Source organism: Pseudopodoces humilis, chromosome 16, assembly GCF_049639895.1.
Source record: "Pseudopodoces humilis isolate 2021_Gansu_Grassland_sample_001 chromosome 16, ASM4963989v1, whole genome shotgun sequence".
NCBI classification, from domain to species: Eukaryota; Metazoa; Chordata; class Aves; order Passeriformes; family Paridae; genus Pseudopodoces; species Pseudopodoces humilis.
Window position 1 is genome coordinate 19,154,096 of NC_142215.1, and position 22,816 is coordinate 19,176,911.

Genomic DNA, 22,816 nt, shown 5'->3' on the forward strand with positions numbered 1-22,816 from the left:
GTGTCTCGACAGAGACAGGAGCAGGCTGAAAATCCAGCTGTCCACAGGCTCCTGTTCCTCCTCTGGTAGCACAGTTCCCTGGATAATCTCAAAGGCTGCTCATCAGGTGCTCAGGACATAGCTGTGCCCTTTCCCAGCCCTGTGTCCTGTGCAGCTGTCCAGACCCATCTTTCTCACCTTCAACTGCCAGCTAGGTGCTAAATCTGTAGCAGACTCTAAAGATTATCAGCTCTTTTCCTGTAAGGGAGCTTTGTTTGGGAAAGGCTTCCTCCCACACCTCCATATTTGGCACCTTAGCAGTCACTTGAAGTGGAAACCAAGCTCCAGAGAAGGCCACAAGACAGTCACAGCATGTGCAGACTCCCACAGGCCACTATCCCACCTCTGGAACAGTGAGACACCTGGGAAAGGGAAATCCATCCCTCCCCGTTCACCCTCTAGATATGGAGGACTTCACAGCCCTCTACAGCAATGCTCTGGAACTGAAGGGTTCCTTTTCAGTCAACTCCTCCTTGTACACCAGATCAACAGATTGTTCTTTCCTGGTTATTTTTATACTACATAGTTTTTGAGGTTAACGAGCAACCAAAACTGTCCTTGTAAGCCTGAGTTTGGCTAAGGAGAGTGTTCTGTCAGCAGCTGATTCCTCAGGAGGAAGTCACTGAAAAGTCTCTTGTTCCCTTTGGAGATGAATGACCTCCTCCAAACAGCAGATGGAGTAGTCACTTGCTGCTGAGGTCTTCTGCAGCAGGATGTTTCAGCTAGAGGAAAAGGGAAAGGAATAAAGCGACATTCTGTCTTGGCCACTTCTGAGAAGGGAAGTGTCACAACAGTCATTTCTGAAATCCAGAGAGCAGCAGTAGAGAAGCATTAGTTTGTTTTCATCTGTACTTTTGTGAGGATGAAGGAGGAAGATTCTTTCTCAGCATGTCCACCATAGCCCCTTGCCTTCCATCAGTGCTCAACAGCCATTTCTACTCAAGATGTGCTGTGCTCTGAGGCAGGGAGATCAACCATCCCCCTCACCCCAAATAGCCTGAGGATGCCGCAGGGAAGCACTTAGTCCTGCAGCACTAACAAAGCACAGGCTGAGCTCACAGAACGGAGAGAGAGGAAATCACATGCAGACTTGCAAAAGGCAGTCTCTGGAGCCTGAGCTGGTTGATCACCCAGCAATTTCCCTGCGAATCTACCTGGGTTTCCCTTTGATCTCTTTTGGTTAGTACTTCTCCTTGTCATCCCTGATGCCCAGCCTAGAGGCAAGACATCCTCATAAGACTTAGAAGTGCCACAGAACTACAAAGGAAAAAGGAATTTCATGCTCACAAAGCCTCAGCAATATCTATACACACACATAAGAAAAAACAGACTTCAAATACTTATAAAAGTACCTATTGTGTTCTGGATTTCTGTGGTTTTCCAGTGTCTTACAGCTTTATTTCAAGATCTTAAGATACTTTCTTTGAAACCTTTTCAAGCCCTTCCCCCCACAACCAGTTTTAGCACCCCTTTGCTCCTCCATCCCCTCCTTATTTTATAAAACATTTTCTGCGTATTCTGATTGTACATCACTTTTCTCAACCATGTTTCTATTTTTCTGATTGTTGTATCTTTATGGAAGAGGTTAGAGACCTCTTTTACCAACTTAAACAAATGTGGTTCCATATGCAGCCACAATCACTACCTCTGGTCACATTTAACACCAAGCACTCCATGTCTTATGCTTCCTGTATTCACACAGAAGGAAAATACCAGGGACACCTTTGTCACAGCAAATTCCATGGCCCAAACCTCTGTGGACAGATCTAGAGCCGACAGCTTTGCCAGGCACTGCTATTTATGAGCTGTGTCTGTTAACACACAACCCAGGGGGTGTGAGCAGTTTACAGTATGAACTATGAAATACACAAGTAGCTTTGGCAGTCTCAGAGGTGACATTCTCAAACAACTGCCTCTCAGAAGACCAATACACACATTCACTGCACAGTCTGATTCAGGGCTTCAGCTGGCATGTTAAAATACACCCAGCTTACGCTATTGCATAAGACACATCCTATCCGGATCAGCCGCCCCCAGGGAGCAGGACTGTGCACCTGACTGCACATTCCGCAGTTCCTGGAGCTGTAGCACAGCCTGGAAGGTGCTAAGGAAGAGACAAGGATCGGGAGGGTGGAGCAGAGGTGGCCCTGGCGCCGCTCTGTGGGAAGTGACATGACCCCAGAGGATGAGCAGCTGATGTCACCTGATGCTGTTCCCACCCTGAGCGAGTCTCTGACAGGGCTGTGGGTGACTGGAGGAGCAAAACTGGCAGCTGAGCCAGTGGGAGAGAACCAATCCTCACGGATACACACCCCCCCGTGGCCACCACCCAGACTGGCTATTCCAGACATGCATGGGATGCACACCAAGGGAGGAACAGAGAAAACAGGTTATGTTCATGCTGATTGCTCAAGTGTATTTTTGCTGATAAAACTGTGGGGCTCTCAGCCCTCTCTTTTTCCTCTCCCTTACTCATGCAAACCTGACTTGAGGCTGTCCTGTTCTTTGCTAAGTGCCCTCAGCAGCTCCCCCCACAGCTCTGCAAGTTGACAGACCCTACAGCACAGCAAGCACTTGGCTTCTCTATTCTCACCTCTCCAAGACAGCCTAAAACCCTCTTCCATAGTCCTCTGACGAAGCAAGGGCTTCAACTACAGCCTTAAAGGCTGAAAATCAAAGGCTTCTCAAGGATCCAGGTTTTGGGAATTTTCTATGACAGTAACAGAAATAAAGGTTGCCCTTTTGGCTGGTAAGGTTCTTGGTTTGGAAGACAGGTGTCTGGTAGGGAGGGCAGGAGCCTCCCTTGGCATGAAAATGTCGACCCCTTCTCTCTGAATTACTGTAATTTTGAAATCAAGGGGCTCTCAGGCAGAGATCTGTGTGTAGGAATAACAGTTCTTTACTAGTGTGTATAACGAGGCAAACAAACAACAATAACTACAGCATTAGCAAGAAAACAGAACCAGGGACCCCAGGATCCCTTCTCGGCTGAGACGGGAAGGGATGGAGGAGAGGCTTTGCTTCACAAACCCCCTCGGGCAGTCCCGGTGCTCCTGCAGGGCTCTGAGGAACACCCGGCTGGAACAGCAGGGATGAGCTGAGATCCCGGTGCTGAGGTGGATCAGCAGCTCCGCGGCGGTGCCTGGCACTGGCACGTCCTGGCAGGATTGGGGGTGTGAGGCTCACAAATGAAGAAGGAAGAAGGAGAAGCAGCAGCTCCGTCTGGGTGATGGCGAATTCCCTTCCCCAAGCCGCACAGCTCCGAGAGTGTCTCCCTCTCCAGCCCAAGAAACCAGCCAGCCCCCAGCTGCCCCCACCTCCCCCCTGGGCCCAGCCGAACTCCCTGTGCTTCTCAAGCACCCACCAAGTACCAGCAGTCAGGTTTTCCCCGCAACTAATGGACAAAAAATTCCACAGGTGAGACGGAACAAAAGGAAGGACACCCAAGCCCCAACACCAGTTTGTTAGTTTGAGGAACATGATGAGGTTTTAGCAAAGCCTTTTGTATCACAGGAATTAGGTCAGGTTCAGTAGGCGCCAAACATTTCAAGGCACATTCACTCGCAACAACGTTAGTGCTGAAATGATGTGAATATAAATTGTAACAAACATAATACCAAAGTATTTACAATGAGATACAAAATCCAAAGTATTTACAATGAGATACAACTCACAGAACACTCACCAATTGGTATGCAAATTGGTAGATATAGGGGACTGCAGAATAATCTGAGTTTGGATTTCAGAGTTCCTTCCTAGAGATAAGATTGAGCATCTGTCATCAATCTTCTGCCTTGCCAAGTTGAGAACACATGAAAACACTTCAAGCATTGCTCTGCTCACATACATGCATCCTTTAACAACACACAACACACCTCTAGCACGTCTAATCACTCTCATTTTTACAGGGCCACACCTGACAGATAAACGGGTTTTGCTGCAGATATCAGCTCCTGACAGTATTGCAGCTGGAGCCTCACAGGACCAAGACTGGAAAGGCAGTCAAAACACCTTCCTACCAAAGTTTCTCACTTCCTGAGGATAATTTCCTAACCTGTCTTCTTCCCACAAATTCTAGTTGTTCCATCTTCATTGATCTGAACCATTTGCTCCAGAAACGAGCAGCTCAGCAGTCACTGCCACCACCTCTGATACCTTAGGGTGTTCACCAGCACAGGTGGTGGCTCACGCCTGCTCCAGTTCCTGCAGGTTTTCTGGAAGCCAGGCTGGTCAGCACAGGGTGTGAGCACTGCAAAATCCAGCCATTTGGCTCCAATTGAAAGAAATGCATAAATGTGGACATGGATGATGCCAGCTCCAGCCCTGGTGTCTCAAGCAAGAGGGGAACAGTTCTGCCTCCCACTGCTGAGCTGTCAAAAACTGGGGGGTGGCAAGGTCTTCAGGGAAGGCAAATTCATAACCTGGGAGGGAGGGAGGGAAAGAGATTCTCTGTGCAGAAATATTTCTGCAACAGCAAATCTCTCCAACGTGGTTCAGATTCTGCAGAACATCCACACAAGTGGCATCTGGCAGCTTCAGACTCTTCCCAACTCTCATTCTGAGAACAGAGTTGCCAGAGAAGCTGATACTAATTATCTAAAACTGGGACTTGCATATTTCCCATATTCTACTTCTGAAGCGCTGCATGACTGAGAGGTTTGCAACTGCCAAGACATGAAAGAGTGTTTGTTATTAACACATCACTATATAATCAGGGGCTTAGCAGGGGGCTGGGCATGCACATGAGTCTTCCTCTGCTGCTGACAGTGTAGATGGAAGTCCCCAGGTACCTTATTAGGTGACAAGTGAGAATGAGTACTGCAGCCAAAACAAAGCAATTTGGCACAATTTAGTAGAGAGATGGCCCATTCTACTCGAAAAAGGCCCCGAATTGGAACAGCACAAGATGTTTCCAATTGAGATTGAGCTGTGCTGGCCAAGCTGAGTGGGTGTCTCACAGAGCAGAGCAGCAGTGGGTGCTGAAGTCCAGGACTGAGATCTGCTGGCAGAGCTCAGATGGGGAATGTTGCCCAGTTTCTGAGAACAACACAAAGTCTGTATTCTAATTAGAGCTCCTCTGCTCATCTGCATGGCTCAGCAGAAACTTTGTGAATTTTCTAGGCCTTTATTAGGATCCATACAAAAAGCCTAAATTCAATTTTTTTCTCCTCCCACAGTGAAGCCACACTAGTAGGAACCACCCACCCCACGTGTTCTGCTGTTGGCTCCCATGGAATGCCACAGGTAGGCACTGATTTCATGTACATGGAGTGATGTGTGGCTCTGGAAAGAGTGCCCAACTTGGATTAAATGAGGCCTGTGAGCAAGGGCAGTCTGATAGCAAGGTATGAAGACACACAGATGAGTGAGCTGGACACACAAAACTTTAATAACTGACCCCAGGGTGCCTGGGGAAGGCAGACATAAGGGACAATATGTTGGGAGTGTGGGACAGGACAGGAGCTAAGAGGGTTGCCAGGACCTGCCATCCAAATCATACCCGAGGTCCTGCCAGTGTTCACTGGCTCCAGCTAGAGATTCCATCCCGGGCACTGCAGACACACATGATCCTAACAACAATAAAGGAATTCATACTTTGGGAAGGCTCCTCCCCTCCCTGCGCTGCTCAACTGGCCAAAGCAGGTCATGAGCTCATCTGAATATGGAAACTCTACTTAATAAGGAGTAAAGACAATTGCTTCAGCTTGTGAGTTCAACGTAAGAAAAACAGGTTTCCAGATCTCCTTTGGGAACTTGAAGCTTTGGCTTTCACTCCTCTCTGCTGTTTCCTCTCCGTGCCCACCCTCATTCCCCTTCCCCTTGCCTCCTGCCTGATGAGGCTTTGGCAAGCCCTCATTTCTCCAAACCAAGCCCATGGTCTGAAAAGCAAATTCAGTGAGGTCAAAAGCCAAAAGCTCACACATACAGGTCTGTCAGCTCTGAATGGCCAGAGCACAGGTGCCACTGTGCAAATCTCCATAGCTAACCTTCAAACAAGAATCACATCCTTTGTCTGCTTCCTGCAGAAAAAGGTGTTTTTTCCACCTTTTCTTTTTTTTTTTCCCTAAAGGGAACAAGTTCCATTTCCAATAACTGAACACTGATTAAAACCACTGTCCCTCTACCACCCCCCCAAGTCACAAGCAGCTTATTCCAAAAAACTGTCAAGAAGAAGATATCTTGTACAAGGACTTCATAACACAAGGGAAAAGAAATGAAGGAAAACTGTTGACATTAAATGTTAACTCTTTCCGTTCTAAAAAAATTCTCTTAAATCTTACCCTTCTCTTCCCATGCTTTTAATAAAAGTATCCTCACTGAAAATTCATTGAGATCAGTTTCAACTCTTTAGAATGACACACAGCAGTGACCCAGAGGCAATCAGCTTGGTATTTCCATAATTAAACAGGTATTTAATCAATACTTTTTATTCAGTTTGAGTTAGTCCATATGAATCCAACAGCCCTGTGTCCCTCTGTTACCTCTAACAGATTAATTCCATAATTCTATGGAATTCATGGGGTGGCTCAAGGGCAGGCAATAAGGACCTGGACTTCAGTTCTCAGCTGACAGTTTCACCCCTAATTTTGCTGTTTGAGGCAAATCTAGATCTCCATTGGCTTAAAAAATAATTATTGACCAAGAAATGGGTGTTCAGCTCTTTAACTGAACAGGTCCTCTGAGGGAACTTGTCTTTTTATAAACCTCTTATTTTTGTTGGCAGATTGTAAAGTGAATCTTACCATTAATTATCTTTGCAGCCTTGTTCAAGTGCACTGCCAGAACTGTCTATGGAGGCTGAAGACCAGCAGTTTACAAAGATTAAACCGAGGTGGTTCCTCCTCAACAGCTTCCATTGCATTGATGTGGAAATTGTGTCTGTAATAATAAAAATAAAAAAAACAACTTTAGTTCTCAGGGCAACAAATGCATTGACAAACTAATCACCCCAAAGCAGACTTGTGCCTTAATTCCCCAAAGTATTGCTGTGTCAGATTGCTGCTCACAGCCACACCCTGACATGGGACTAATAATGGGGTCCCCGAGCAACAATGCTCTGGGTTGAGGCTGCCCCATGGGCACATCTAATTATGATGTTCTGTGACAAAGCTATAAATACCCCTGGTCCCACAGGTGAAGCCCTCATTGCAGCAGGGTTTTTGGGCAGGTATGTAGTCTGTTCTCTCTGCCTGCCTGGGCTGGAGGGCTGTTTGTAACCATAAGAGCCTCACAGACCTCTCCCCCAGGGAGTGTGAAACCAGCACGATTTCATAAACACAGACAGATTAAACATCAGCCAGAAGAGCACTGAAGGGGAAATGATTAAATCTGTTCAAATGAAAAAGCTACTGACAAAACCCAAAGACCACCTGAGCAAAGGAAATTCAACAGAATTCAACAAGAGAATTCAACAGAAAAGGGGGGTTACACATTAACCGAGCAGCTCTGGTGGGCTGAATGGGGTCTGAGAGGAGAAGATGATCGCTCTGTGAAGGGCCACTATGGCAGGAAGATATTCGAGGATAAAGGACTGTTTGAAGGATCTGTTGAAGAACAGGGAAGGCAGAACCCTAGTTTGTCTTCATGATTCTCTTAAGATCACGACATTATTGCTTTAGGCTCACAAACCCAGTCAGTGCCCCTGGTCACCATCAGCTGTCAGGTGAGGAGGGTTTTTTCTCACTTCGCCAGGAATTCCAGCCTCCATCATCCACCTGGCCTTCCCATCTGCACACTCTCAAAGCTCCGAGGAATAATTTCAGAGGAAGAGAATGCATAAATAAATGAGGAAGTCCTTTATGGCAATGCCTACAAGAAAGGGAACCTGATGGGCAATCAATGAGCCCTGAGAGCCAGACATAAATCCATGACGATGGCTGCTGACTAAATACCAACCTAAAAAGAAAGAAAAGTCAGCAAAAATGCTTTCCACTAATCTATCTCATTTACTTCTTGCTTTGTCAGAGTCTGAGGAGATGACAATCACTCACAACACAGAACTGAATAAGGAAATTATCGGCTGCCTCAGCCAACGCGCTGTGGCACACAGTTGTCAAACTCTTGCAAATTTTGTCAGAACTCTCTGAGCAAACGTTCCTGTGGCTTCTAAAGAAGCACAGAAAAACTCCCTTTCATTAAAAAGGGAAACCTTCCTTCTTGCTCACTACAGCATCTCTGTGATGAATGCAGCAGGCAGCAAAGGGCGTTCCCGGGCCTGCTCCCAGCACAGGGAGCCCTCAGGGCCGTAGGCAGGGCTAATGAGGCCACCTCACCCTGGGGAGAGGACCAACCAGGGACTTTTCCACAAAAAAAGAAAATGTGTACTAGGGTTAGTTATTAGCTTCGGACAGTGACTGGATTGATGGATGTGAGCCTTTAGAGAAACTTTGGTCTGAGGCAGGGCAGAGGAGCTGTGGGACTACGGACACTGCGCTGTTGGGGCAGAGTGGAAATAGAACGCAGATCCATAAAGGCGCTGGGAAACATAGAGATAACGGCACTGTGAGGAGGAACCCCAGGGAGGGGATGGAGCAGCAGTACCTCGTACATAGGAGGGTGCAGGCACGATGCCCAGCCAGACATCAGCTCAGCGCTGCTGAAGGCACCGGGGCAGTGCTCACCGCGGGCTCCCCGCCCCAGCTGCCTGAGAGCCCCGCGGTGCCGTGAAGGAGCCTCCGCCCGCCACGTCCCCTCACAACGCGCCGCCCCGCGCCGCCTACGCTACTCCCGTGCTGAGTTACGCAAGTGACGTAGCGGCATTGCCGAGCCGCACGCAGGTTGCGCAAGGGGAGCGCTATTCCCATACCGATTTACGCAGGCGGCGCAGCCTCATGACCGGGCCGCACGCAGGTTGCGCAGGAGGAGCGGCACGCTGCGATTCCCGAAGAGGTTTACGCCATCCGGCGGCCAGCGGGGGCGGGGCGCTACGGAGGCGGCGTAAGGAGGCCCCCGCCGGCGGTGCCCCGCCTCAGCCGCGGCGGCGGGGGAGGAGGAGCAGCGGAGCGCGCCCGGCGCGATGTGGCAGCGGTCGGTGTGCGTGGGCCTGCTGGCCCTGGCGCTGGGCTACCTGTGCGTGCTGGGCCCCGAGCTGCCCCCCGCGGCCTTGCGGCAGCTCTCGGCCTCGCTGCTGGGGACGCTGCGCCGCGCCCGATCGCTGGAGGCGCGCACGGTGGCGGCCTGGCAGGCGGCCATTGTCCGCCCCGCGCGCGGCTGGGCGCGCGTCGCCGTCGGGTAGGTGCGGGAGCGCGCGGGGAGCGCCCCTGGCGGCGGGGCGGGAGCGCGCCTGGGCCGGGATGCCCATCCCGGTGCCCACGTGTGTGGGTCTGGGACGTGCGGGGATGGATGTGCTGCGGCCCCGGCGCGCATAGCCGTGTACCTGGGGTGTACCTGGGGTGTGTCCGCGCCGCCCAGGTGAGAACGCACCTGCAGAGCTGCTTCCAGCTCTGGCGTCCCCATGAGCAGCAGGACGTGGAGCCCCTCTGCTCTGGAGCCAGACTGGGAGAGCTGGGGGTTCTCACCTGGAGAGGAGAAGGCTCCAGGGAGAGCTCAGAGCCCCTGCCAGGGCCTGAAGGGGCTCCGGGAGAGCTGGAGAGGGACTTGGGACAAAGGCTTGGAGAGGCAGGACAGGGGACAGTGGCTTCCCACTGCCAGAGGGCAGGAATAGGTAGATATCAGGAAGGAATTCCTCCTTGTGAAGGTGGTCAGGCTCTGGCAAGGTTGCCCAAAGAAGCTGTGTCCCCTCCATCCCTGTCAGGGTTGGACTGGGCCTGGAGCACCCTGGGCTAGTGGAAGGTGTCCCTGCCCATGGCAGGGGATGGAGCCAGATGACCTGGAAGGTATCTTCCAACCCAAACCATTCCATGATTCCATGAAAAAGAGCCGGATGTGAGTGCAGCACCTCCCGCAGTGCTGCGCAGTCAGAGTTGGACATCGGCCAAGGGGATCAATGATCCAGAACACTCCTGGAGTGGGGATTTAAGCTGGGCACTGGCCCTGTCGGCAACCCTTCTCTGGAGACATTATTCCCAGCTTGATTGTCTGTAAAACAAATCTGTGTACAGTCTGAGGGTTGGGGTTAGGGTCAGTTGGAGCTGCTGGTCCATCCAGCACAGGCTGGCAATAAATAGGTACCAGAGATAAGTTCATAAAGTGGAGAAAGGAGCGAAGCCTTCGCCTTTGGGAAGAGGTAACTGAGGCTGGGCAGAGCTGGAGAGAGATAAGGAGGGAGGGCAGTGGATGTTGAGCTCAGGGAAATTCAATACCCTTTCTCTTTTTAAAGTGGGAAGAGAACAAGGGGAAAGTTCAGGAATGTCACATTGATCTTAAATGCTGGGTTTAAGTCTGACCATTAATCTTGTTATATTTAGCACTTGACTCAAATATATGGACATGGCAGGTAGCTTGACTTTGACTGGAAGATTCAGCCTCTGGGTGTTGGAAGGAGTTATCCACTTCCATGGTGGTGTAGCTCTGTGTTAGCAGAGGAATATGACTTAGTTTCATCTTCTTGGATCTGTAATGATTCATTAAACCATAAAATTTGGGCTAAAATGCTGCTTGAACTTATGGTTTCTTTGCGATGCTAGGTAATTTCTCTGTCCTTGGTGTAGGAGGCGGTGCACATCTGGAGGATTTCTGGGCTGCTTACCTCGTGGAGTGGAAAGCCTCAGGGTTTTTCATGTCCTTTATTTTGTGTGATGCAGCTTTTTTTTTGTTGCAGCCCAAATCTGACTCCTGGGACGTCACTGCCAAGGGAATGCTGAGTGCTGAGCACTCCAGGCTGACAGGGAGCAGGAGCTGGCCCTTGCAGTGTCATGGGGGAGATGTAGAGAAAGTCAGGGATCCTGCACAAGTCTGATAGATGGTTTGGATCCCTGTCAGGGAAATGTGGGCCAGAGGAACAGAAATGGCATTTGACAGCATCTACACAAGATGGTTCAATTGCATCTCTGTGCAGTTGCTGGTGTCATCTCAGGAAATACTTGCTCCATGTTGTTATTGCTCTGAAACCACAGAGTGAGACAAGGGCAGGTGTTTCTGAATTGACTTCCTGGGGTTCTGGTTCCAGACAGAAAGTCTGACTCAGACTGGGATTAAATCAATGAGACATGGAGATTGGAAGTTAGACTTTCCAAAAAGCCTGGATCTGCTGAAATGGTTCTTATCCCTCCCTTACTGTTGCAGGATTTTTCTCCTGTTTCCACTGCATGCTATTTCTGTAAGTTTGGGATGGTCCTGTGGAAACTGCCGTTTTCAAATATTTCAACTGACAAATTGCTCTCTTGACTTTTTGTAAATAGAACCAGCCTGTGTGTGGAGTTGTGTGTGGGTTTGTTATTAGGAATAGTTGAAACTCCAGAGGCTGATCTAGCTGATTTAAACGCTTTCAGTTTTCTTTTTAATAGTTTTGAATCACATGTACATTTTAAACCCAAAATACATATATTTTTAAAAGCTTCTAAGAATTCAAAATGCCACTGTTGCTATGCCTGTTCTTTTTAAGTGAGCCCAAGGCAGGAAATGAAGCAGAACCTGTACTGTAACATACTCAAACACCTTTGGACCACGCAGCTTTCCTTGTTTTCATTCAGCAGAAAGTTAGAAATCCCTCTTGGAGCACAATAAAAGCCAGTCAAACAGATAAAGCTTTAGGAGAGAATCTCAGGAAATTCCTGTGCCTTTTTTCCCTGTTGTTGGTTGTTCTCCCCCTGCACAGTCAGGGGTGTGACCTCACTGCACTCCCAGGTGCCCTGAGGTCAGTCTGGTTTTCCCAGGACGCCCTTTCTGTCTCTCCCAGCGTCAACGCCTGCGTGGACGTGGTTCTGTCCGGGGTGAAGCTGCTGGAGGCGCTGGGCCTGGAGCCCAGCGATGGCAAGAACCACGCAGTCCTGAGTTCTGGGCAGGACCTGAGGGAGGCTTTTGCCCACTTCATGGAGAGAGGGGCGGCTGCCGAGCGCTTCTTCAGCGATGCCGAGGCGTTCCAGGACATTGCACGGACGGCCTCGGAGCACCCCGCGGCACAGGTGGGTCTGCACTCGGAAGGCAGCCTTGAGAATCCTCTTCCTTCCTTCCTTCCTTCTTGCTGCTGACTTTCATTCTCCCTCAGTGAAGCAAATCCATGAGGATGAAGCTTGTGGGGTAGCTTGAGTTGTGTTAATGGTTTTTCCTGGGATTCTGCCCCTGCTGCAAATGGGAGGGGTTTAAATGGTCTCTCCCCTGCTGACATTCCCAAGCTGAAATGTCAAAGATGCCTCTTGGGAGCCAGATGGGGCTGAGGCTGTAAAAGAGCCTCCAACACCTTGGGATAAGGCTGGGAGTGAGGAATTGTCTGATTTTTAGCTGTATGGCCCGTTTTCTGTGAGAGAAGCCAGGAATGGTTTGGGTGGGAAGGAACCTCAAAGTCCATCCCGTGCTACCCCCTGCCATGGGCAGGGACACTTTCCACTAGCCCAGGTTGCTCCAAGCCCCTTCCAGACTTGACACTTCCAGGGATCCAGGGGCAGCCACAGCTGCTCTGGGCACTCTGTGCCAGGGCCTGCCCGCCCTCACAGGGAAGAATTTCTCTCCAATATCCCATCCACCCCTGCCCTCTGGCACTGGGAGCCATTCCCTGTGTCCTGTCCCTCCATCCCTTGTCCCCAGTCCCTCTCCAGATCTCCTGGAGGCCCTTCAGGCCCTGGAAGGGGCTCTGAGCTCTCCCTGGAGCCTTCTCTCCAGCTCTCCCAGCCTGCCTCCAGAGCAGCCCTTGGATCTTCTCTGTGGCTGCCTCTGAGCACGTGTGACCCTCAGGACAACCAACCCATATTCACTGCTTCTCAAGCTCAAATCAGAGTTTAACTGGAAAGTTTGACCTTTATTACTGAAGAAATTTCCACAGTTCCTTTCACTGCACATGGGCACAGGCAGCAGGTTTCACCTCGACCTTAAGCTGGAGGAAGAATTGCTGCAGTTTTTAAATGGTTTCTTGTCAGCCTTGCTAAAAACCCACAGAGCTTTATCCACAGAGAGATTGCACAGGAGGAAGGGCCGTTTATGTGCTGAATGAGATGGTTTTTACAGCACTGTCAGAGTTGGGAATTAATTGATTTTTCCAGGGCAGTTACCTGAAAGTGAATATTTAGATTAAAAATAAAGAATGCTCAGCTTGTTGAGATCTTACAGAGAATTGTAAAATCATTTTGCCTTTAGTCCCAATAACCTTTAGTAACTTGGGGACTGCTGAAACCTGTTCTAAAAAGGCAAAATCTCCAGCCTGTGCTGAGGACTAAATGTGTTTAAAGGTCCCAAAGTAAGGGGATGCCCACACCCAGCTCTGTTTGTTTTACAGCTTTACGTGGGAGGAAATGCTGCTCTCATTGGGCAGAAGCTCGCAACAAATCCAGACCTGAAGGTACACACATGTTCCAAACATTTCATGCCATTTGCTCGTGTTCTTTCATTTGCTTGTCTCGTGTTACTTCCGTGTAGCTTTTGGGGATTTGGCAGTTATTTCTTAGGTTCTGCTGGTGGTACATACGGCTGGACTTCCAAGCTGATTTTTAAAGATTGAATTATTAACTTTTTAAAATCAGTTGTTAGGTAATGCTTAAATTTTAGCAAGGGACATGGCAAGGGAAACTTTGTTTTGTTTTCCTTGTCTTCCAGATCCTCCTTTGTGGCCCTGTTGGTCCCAAACTCCATGAACTGCTCGATGACAATGTGGTTGTGCCGCCTGAATCCATGCAGGAAAGAGATGAATTCCATCTTATCTTGGAATATCAAGCAGGTACAATGGAGCAGGTGTTCAGTGGAACCCCTGAACATCACTAAGATTGGTGCACAGCCTGAGGGGTGTCATTCTGAAGCTCCATAAACACTAAAATGCTCCCTGAAAACACAGATTTAACCACATGCTGATGAAACTCAGGGTAACCTTCATGTAATGGCTAAAACAGTTCCGTGGCTTTTCTTGCTGCTGATGGAGCCCATTGAATTTGTGATCTTGCCCAGGAATAAAGCAGCTCACACACACTTGGTCCTGTTTGCTCCACCCCAGGTGAGCAGTGGGGCCGAGTGAGGGCACCCGCTGCCAACCGCTTCATCTTCTCCCACGACCTTTCCAATGGTGCCCTGAACATGCTGGAAGTGTTTGTGTCCAGCCTGGATGAATTCCAGCCAGACCTGGTGGTGCTCTCAGGACTTCACATGATGGAAGGGCAGAGCAAGGAGATGAGACAGAGACGACTCATGGAGGTGAGTTACTGAATCCCTGAATTTCCTTCATTTCCACTCCCAAGTGTTTTGTGGCAAAGCCTTGTTTTCCCAGGTTTGAAGGTGTAGGAAGGCTGTGCCTTCAGAGCTCCCACAGATTTCAGTATTAAATGACAAAAGGAGAGTTGGGAGCTGCAGGAATGGCTGAAGTCTAATCCTGTAACACTTCTTTTTCCTCGATTCAGTGGCTTGTCCAGGGAAAAGAAGGGCTGGTTGCCTGGCTGGAAGGTGTTGACCCGGTTACTGGGCTTATCTAGCAGTGAAACCAGACTTTTTCTATGCTGGATACTGAGATGATCCCAGTTATAATCAACACCTGCATTCCTTAAAGAGCATCTGTCTTGCACCACCTGTTTTACAGCTGAGGGCTTGTCCTGGTGCGAGGCATTGGCCTTTTTTGTGTTCTAGGATCAGCTCTGCTCCAGCTGCTTCAGATTAGTGAGATTTTTGGAATTAATCCATGAGAAAGGTGTTGAGCTGGCAGCAGATTCAGGTTAGATACAGTTTTTCTGCCCTGGGATTCTGCAAACAAGAAGTTGTTTTATTTCCTCTCCTTGGCAGTACATACACAGGTCAGACATCCCATTGGAATTGTTTATATCCACACACAGGAAGATTAAAGGATGTGTATCTTGAGTCAAAACCCTTTTTCTTCTGTTCTTTAACAAATGTGTGTTCTAGTGTTGTTTGTTTCTTTTTTGCTGTAGGCTGTGGCCTCCATCTCTGATATCCCAACTGACATTCCCATACACCTGGAGTTGGCCAGTATGACTGATCAGGATTTTATGAGCAATATTATGCATCAGGTAAGGAAAAAGAAAGGATGTCCTCTTTTGATCAGGTTCAGTATCACAGTGCACACACTGGTGCATAAATATAGAAATCAAAACTCCATGTTTGGGCTATACATTGGAAGATAAATTGAGGATTGAATTTGAGCTGAGCTTGTAATTTTAAAAAATCCCTGTATTTCTTTGCAGAATTTCTTTCCTGGTGGTTCCTTGTTTAGCTTGACACAGCTCTGATCTCAGTGTTGTTTTATATAGAGTTGATGTGTTGTTACTCTTTACTGTCAAAGTGTGTGTCTGGAAAATTAATTGCACCAAATGGAATGTTTTCTTGCCTAAGTAATTCTTGCCAACTTGTGGAAGTGCAGTGACTGGGAAACCGGGTGCTGCTTCTGCCAAGCCAGCAAGAGGGTACTGCAAAAACCAGAGCCTGGGAGGAATCCCGGCTCTGACTCCGCTCCTGAAGGCAAAGCCGCCGTTCCCTGTTTCTGTTAGCAGGTCTTTCCCCTGGTGAACTCCATCGGGCTGAACGAGCAGGAGCTGCTGTTCCTCACCCAGTCTGCTTCCGGTCCCCACGCTTCCCTGGCCTCCTGGAGCGGCGTTCCCGACGTGGGGGTGGTCAGCGACATCCTCTTCTGGATCCTGAAGGAGCACGGCAAGGCGGCGGAGCGCGCCTCGGACCTCACGCGGATCCACTTCCACACCCTGGCCTACCACATCCTGGTCACCGTGGACGGGCACTGGGGCAACCAGGCGGCAGCGGTGGCGGCCGGGGCCAGGGCCGCCGGCACCCAGGCCTGTGCCACCGACACCATCGACACCAGCAAGGTCTTCCTCAAAGCTCCTCTGGAGTTCGTCACCTCCCACACAGAGGCACCGTCCAAAATCTCCCTCAATCCAGACGAGCCCGTGGTGCGCTGGCACAGGGAGGGCATCTCCTTCCACTTCACCCCCGTGCTGGTGTGCAAGGATCCCGTCCGGACCGTGGGGCTCGGGGATGCCATTTCGGCCGAGGGACTGCTCTATTCCGAAGTGTATCCTCAGTAGAAAACCAGGACCCTCCTTCTTCTCCAGCACTGCACCGTGTCTGAGAGCCGTGGATTGGGATTTGAAGCAGTGGTGGTATAGGAACAGAACCAGGGTGTGCTGTGTTTTCTGGGTATAACTGAAAAAGAGCCAAAGAATAATTCCAGGTATAAACTGTCGGCTACATTCCAGTCACTCGGCAGTGACTCGAGTGCTTCACGTGCAGGTCAGGTGCAGATGTTTCAATATTTAATGTGAAAATTTGCTTTGTTTTAAGGGGGAGGGATACAAAGACCAAAATCCCTGGCTGGCAAAGTTTGCTGTTGGTAGCTCAGAATGGATCTTTTCTGGTAGTGCTGGAATGTGCAGCAGCAGCAGAATTTCCTGCTCCTGGATCCCAGGGAGAGCACAGCAGTGCCCAGCCCTGCCTTGCCTCTGGTAAATTCAAAATAAAAGGTTTGTGGGTTATTTCCCAACACACTGCAAACTTTGCTTGGGGTGAGGATGGAATTACTGCCTGGTGCAATCACCTCTCTGTGTGCCCAGTTCCAGAGGAAGCCATAGTCCCAAAATGTGACACAGACTGAACCTACTCCAGGCTGCACAGGTGATTCTGGGTATCTGTGACTAAAGGTGTTCAACTGAGCCCCAGCAGCCTGTGCTTAGTTTTTAGGAAACAAAGAGTGAAGACAATCAGGGTTTCTGTTTGGTGGACAGCTGTTTCCCTGCCAGGGAAGCCCCAAACCATTCCCTGTGTTTTCTGTATACACTAAATACTCTGCTAACAGTTGGTGTGTGACAGAAAAGCTCTTGAGTGCTGAAGACTCACTTTTGGTTGTTTGAGAATGGTTGTGCCAAATTCTTCAGTCTCCCTGCCCTCTATTAGGAAAGGTTAATATATTAGGGAAGGTCCCTCTGGAAGCTCAAGAGCTGTAACAGCGTTTTCCAGATAAGACTGAAGTGAGGAGGTCTTTTTAAGGTTTGATGTTGGGGTTTTTTTGACTAGGTCACTGATAGTTTCTTTGCTCTGGCCTTTGAAATTAAAAAAGCAGAACCATGTGTCCTTGTTAAATACTTTGCTTCTATTTTTTTACCTTTCCACAGTCACACACTTAAGAATTGTAGAGCACCAGTATGGTTTTCTGTCTTTCCAGCATGGCTTTCTCTCTGGCTACTTCAGGAACCTGGAGTGTATTTGCACAGCTCTCAAGCAAGTTTTTAGAACTGGGTTAAATGCAATCAGCATATCTGGGCAAGCCTGTGCCTTACCAGAGCTTGGCAGAGGTTGTTCCAGGTCAGTCTTTGCACCTGAATGGAGGGAGGAGAGTCTGTGGCACTCAGGGTGGAGTGATCTGTTGCAGTAACACTGTCAGGCTGCTGTCAGTGGCGTTCTCTGTTGGGAAAAGCCATCCTAGCTGCTCTGCAAGGATGAAAATTGGCAGCTGTTGTACTTGCACTGACTCAGCACACAATGCTGTCTGTCATGTGTATTCAGCTTTCCCCCCTGAGCAAAGTCTTCTGTGTTGTACAGACCAGAAACACAGTCAGTGCTGTGTTTTCCTGCAGCTCAGCCCACCCTGAGCTGCCCTTGAGTGTCAGCATTTTATCCAGGTGCAGGATCTTTAGACTGGAGGCATGTCTACCCAGATTATTTTTTTATGATGATGATGGTTATTACTACTGTTATTATTATTGTTGATAAACTGTAGCACAGGACTTGGAGTTCTGGTTTAGTCTTCCTAAACTGAAAATAAATGAGAAGAACCTCTCATTTTGGCTCACTTAGAGGTCCAAGGCCATTAGCAAGGCTGTTTTGCAGCCTTTTGGGATGGTGGCCTTTTGGCACTCTGTTCCTGGGGCCACCAAAGGCCATGGATCTGCCAGCTGGAAACCAATCCTTGGCCTACACTGTGGATTCTCGACCTGGAAACAAAACAAAACTGAATACACACAAGCTGTCACCAGCAATGGCCCTGCTGCTGCATTTCACTTTTCTTCCCAAAACACTTCCAGGGATGTGAGGCTGATGGGACTGACATTCCTTGTGGCCACCTAAAAACACGTTACTGCACCTACAGACCTTGTCCCAGGGTCAGTTGTGCTTGCACTGAACAGGAACATGACAGGCTAAAATTAGCTTGTTAATCTGAGTCAGTAACTGCTATAAAGAATCGTTTAAAAGGAGCTTAGATTAGGAATCATCAAGCTAAACTGATAATTACTGTTACCTCCTCCTTCCTGCTGCTCCTCACAGGTAAACATTTCTGCTGTGGCCTGTTGTGGGTGTGCTGGGAATGCCTGGCATGGTGAGTCCCAGCTCTAATCCCAGCAGCTCTAATCCCAGCGGGATGGCCAGGCTGCTGCTCTACCCAAATCTGCTTTATCAGGTACATGGAGCTCATCTGTGTCCAAAGTCACTTCCCAAGGAGAATCCCTAACCACCATGACCTGTTCATCAGCTGTGCTAGTGGGATCCCTGATTAAGTTGTGGAACAATCTATATGGTAATAAATCTGAATTGAATGGAGGGGCCCAGCAGCCTTTGCTTTGTTTCACATGCTGTGAACATGATGTGCTTAACTTCCTTCTGCCTTCCCCCATTAATGACAGGGAGGCAGAGAGCTCCTGAAATCCTTCCCCTGCACCTGTAGTCTCACAGCTCTGCACAGCTACAGCAATGACAACAAAGAAAAGCTGCTCCAACAGCTGCAAAAATACCAAAGCTTCAAAACCAAGATTGAGCTGACCTTGCTTCCCCCTCATCCTCCGTCTCTATAAATGCTGTTTGTTCTCCTGTGTCACTCGTACCTTGAAATCCCCAGTGATGGATGACTCAAACCTCAGCCAGCCTCACTCCTGAAGCAGGGTTTGCACTGGAAATGTTTATTCACACAGATTCTGCTGGAGATGCAGCAGCAGAGCTCAGCACTGTGACAGCTCTCTGTGATAAAACCTGTGCACGTCAGTATTGTCACTTGTGTGGAACAACTGTTACCTGCAGCCACCTTGGCTTGGGTTTATTTTGTCTTCTCCATGATCCAAAATGAGCCTTCTTCCCATGTTTTCTGTGTATGGCACTTACTGAGGGTCAAGTGCTGGATTATTTGGGAGGTGTGAATCACAGGGGCCTGGCAGAGCCTCAAAGGACACATTCCTTCTCCACTGTGCCCCTGGTGCTGTGCCATGGGAGAGCCAATCCCAAATCCAACTCTTGCCAGTTTACAGGCACCTTTGCTCCTCTCCAGGGGAGTTTCACAGCATTACTAAGAATTACTTGATTTTCTTGTGTTTCATGGTTATCTCCTGTTGGGATGTGTGAGATCCAGTTAAGTTTGTCCTCCCTTCCCAAGTTCATTTTACAGAACTGGTGCTGAAATGTTCTTCCTCAGCAAAGACCTCATTAACTGCTTTGTGCTGGATGTTTTAGAGCTCAGCTCAGTTCCTTAGCCACTGGAATCTAAAGCCTGGAGAGCAGCAGAGCACTAAATCCACTCCAAAACTCAATGGAAAACTGACAGTAGTTGTGCTTGGCTTCTTTTTTTTACTATTTATTCTGTCATGATGCACTGAGTTATCAGGATGTGTGGCCACAGAGTGACCTTTCCAGCCATGCCCTGAGCAGAGAGTTGAGTAACAGTTCTGTGAAATGGTACAACAGAACTCAATTTCCAGCTATCCTAAAATGTTGGTTTGGGGGTTCTTTTGGAGCTTGCAGCTTAGGTGAAAGCTGAGGGCTGTGAGTGAGTCAAGAGCTGAAGTGTGTCTGTGCCAGTATTGTCTCAGTGCAATCTGTCCCAGAGCAGCGCTGGCACAGACTTGTGTCACACAACTGCTGCCTTGCTATTCTGGGCTGAGCAACCTCAGAGTGCTGGGGAGAACAGGAGAAAAGCAGAGGAAAAACACTGGGTCTGAGTAACCTTTGCTGTAAAATTTGGACCTCAGAGCCAGGAATGCTGGTTCTGCCTGTTGGAGATGGTGGATGAGGTTCTCCTCTTTCACTCTGGAGCAGTTTCTTGTGTGGTATCCCAGCTGAATCCAGGTGGAATTCTCAGGGAGTCCAGACTCTGCTGGGAGGATGTTCTCTCAGCAAAGGAAAGGTGCAGGTTGGAAATAGCACATGGCCATTCCCTCCTGTGCCAGAAGCTCTGTTCCCAAAAGCCTGGGATCAGCCTGTGCTCAGACATCTCACAGCAGCTGAGGAACACAAATGATGGCAGGAATTATCCCATTAAAATGCAAGGGGAAAAAATACCCTGGAAACCTCCCCAGTGAATTTCTCAGGAAAGCTGCCCCTCGGTGCAGACTGGATAAATCTGGGTTCAGATCTCACCTGCATCTTCCATTAAAAACATGGATTTTTGGAGCAGTGTGGTTTGAGGGAATGGTAAAGCTTTCCTTGTAGCAGAACTGTATTTTCTCTTCTAGAAAAGTCTTGGCAGATGGAGTACTTGTTATAACATGGGCTCTTTTTGAATGCATTTATGTGTGGAGCTTATTATTTTAGTACAGTTATTCCCCATTCAGCACTGAGGCTCGTGTGTCTTCAGGAGAGGCTTTGCCAACTGAAGCCCACTCCCCAACTGGGAAATCTAAATCCTGAACAGCTTTAAGGCCCCCACATCCACCTTGCTCAGTCACAAGTAAGCAAACAAGTACGGGGCACAGCATGTACCCACTAACACTGCCTGTACCATCAATCAGCATGCAGTTGTCTCAGGGACCAGAACACCACATTTTTTGGGTTGAACACATGTTGCTGGATAGGCAGATAATTACTCTTGGCTGGAACAAGGTCTTGCTGCCCAGGCATTGATGTTTGAATGTCTTTTAGTTTGTTTCCTGTGCAGAAGCCAAGATGCAAAGTACCTTGTGAGCTGTGTTTTACCCTGTTCATCACAGACCTTTCCCTAAAAAGGGGAAGAAAAGTCCTAAAGCAGATGGTTTCTGCTTCCCTCAAAATTAAGCTCATGATTCTTTTCCATTAAGGGAGGGGAAAGAGGGGATTAGAATTATGGCTGATGCCAGAAACAGGTTTTGGAACATAAGGTGTGATTTCCAAAATCCCTAAATGCCTCAGTGCAGTCCTGCTGAAGAGTCCCTTGCTTAATTCCAGCTGAAAGAGCAGTCCAGCCTCATTACCATTAGCACAAAAATGCTCTCCAGAAAGATCCCAGGAATTTACTGCATGCATATGCCACCATCACCATGCCCAGGGGAGGAAAGGGGACAGGACAGGAATTGCAGCTCTATTTATTATCCAACTGGAATTACATATTTCAAAATGCTCCCTTAGACATAAAGCTCCCAGGAAGTAGGAAGGTGCCACTGCTTCATTTCGTAGAAGAATTGGTTCACTGTTGCATAAGCTTTTCAAAAAATATCTTTTTAAAATAAATCCCTTTACAGTACCTCCAAGTGCAGTTATGTGCTCCCTGTATGACATTTATCCCATCAAAGCATCCTAGCACAAAAATCTGCCTTGAATTCAAGTTTTGGGGCTGAAGTGAAGAATTCTGAGCCCCTGCCCACCCCTGTTCTGCAATCCTCACCTCTTCTTCCCAGGCACTCTGTTAGGCTACAGGAACTTTAAGTGTAAAAAGTAAAATGTGAATAAAAATCTCTGCACTGTACCTGACACTGTTTCTTGCCTGGTTTGTTTCAATTTTCCAGCACTCTACAAAAAAATTATGTTTAACTCCTGGCAGGAGGGAATCCTTACAGCCCTGGGGCTGAGCTGACACAAAACCCAGCAGAAAGGACAGCTGAGGGCAAAAAAAGCCACATTTAAGATAAGCAGTCAGTTTGGACTGTCAGAACCCAGGGGAAAGTGAAGGGTCCTACTCTTTCAGTGTTCTCCAGGGAGCAGGAGAGCACTTCAGCTCCTGGCTGGGCTCTAAAGATGCATTACTGTCTTTCTGGATAAGAGCAATGAACCACAAAGCAGAGCTGAAGGTTGGGATGTACCCAGAGTCCTGCTCATGCTGCCTCCAAGATGTTTCCATTACTAACCTTCCTCTCCTGGACCTGTAGTGAGGGAGGGATGCAGTCCAACAGTGCAGAACTAACAGCAGGAAATACATTGTCAAACAGCAAACACAGAGCCCTGAAGCTTCAGTTTACTGCTTCTCTATGCAAAATCAGCTGCTCACCAGTTCAGCCACTGGAAGGGTTTAATCCTTCTCAGTCCAGGATCCTAAATCACTAATGCTGGCTTTGCTGAAAGTCCTTCTGTGGGACTCACACCTAACCTGTGGAGATCTGGACCCCAGTTCTGTAGTGAGTTGTGACTGCACTAAGAGTAGCTACACAGAAACCTCTGGTCACTGCAGTTACTGCTTGGAGCAAGGCAGAGCCCACAAGCTAAAATCACTGACAGAAAACAGCTGCATCCAGACTAACTGACAGTGGGGAGAAGCCACCGTGGGGCAGGGGGGGCAGGTCCCTTTCCCAAATCCCAGGCAGCACTGGAGAGGCTCCTGCACCACCTGTGCTGCCCAGAGCTGCCCTACTCTGCTGCCTCCTGGCTCTGGAGCTTCTCCTTCCTCTGCTCCTCATCCCCTGTGGGAGCTGAGTTCTCCTCAGGGCTCGGTTCTGAGTCCTGCTCCTGTTCCGGTTCCAGAGGCAGGGAGGGAGGCTTTTTTGGCAGAGCTGGTGTTGCAGCACCTGGGGAGAGAGCACAGTTAAAGTTACTCTATGGCTATGTGTGTGTGTGT

General features: G+C 48.8%; 2 protein-coding genes across 7 annotated transcripts in view; one reads left to right on the forward strand and one right to left on the reverse strand.

Moving 5' to 3' along the window:
• Positions 1-9,024: 9,024 nt before the first annotated feature.
• Positions 9,025-21,738, forward strand: ADPGK (ADP dependent glucokinase). Of its 3 annotated transcripts, none has more exons than XM_014251237.2 (7): positions 9,025-9,270; positions 11,837-12,062; positions 13,367-13,429; positions 13,684-13,804; positions 14,075-14,271; positions 14,997-15,095; positions 15,573-21,738. In XM_014251237.2, the coding sequence occupies exons 1-7, from the start codon at positions 9,056-9,058 to the stop codon at positions 16,122-16,124; spliced, it is 1,473 nt and encodes a 490-aa protein (XP_014106712.1). In that variant the 5' UTR covers positions 9,025-9,055; the 3' UTR covers positions 16,125-21,738. The 3 variants fall into 3 exon arrangements, with proteins under 3 accessions (XP_014106712.1, XP_005521419.1, XP_087919117.1); XM_005521362.3 differs by having other exon boundaries at positions 15,576-21,738; XM_088062991.1 differs by lacking the exon at positions 13,367-13,429.
• Positions 21,338-22,816, reverse strand: part of BBS4 (Bardet-Biedl syndrome 4) — a 34,381-nt gene continuing 32,902 nt past the window's right edge. For all 4 annotated transcript variants that reach the window (XM_005521715.3, XM_014251235.2, XM_014251236.2 and 1 more), the window contains one exon: positions 21,338-22,766. In XM_005521715.3, coding sequence (XP_005521772.2) covers positions 22,609-22,766 — 158 coding nt within the window. In that variant the 3' untranslated portion in view covers positions 21,338-22,608. The remainder of the gene's footprint in view (positions 22,767-22,816) is intronic.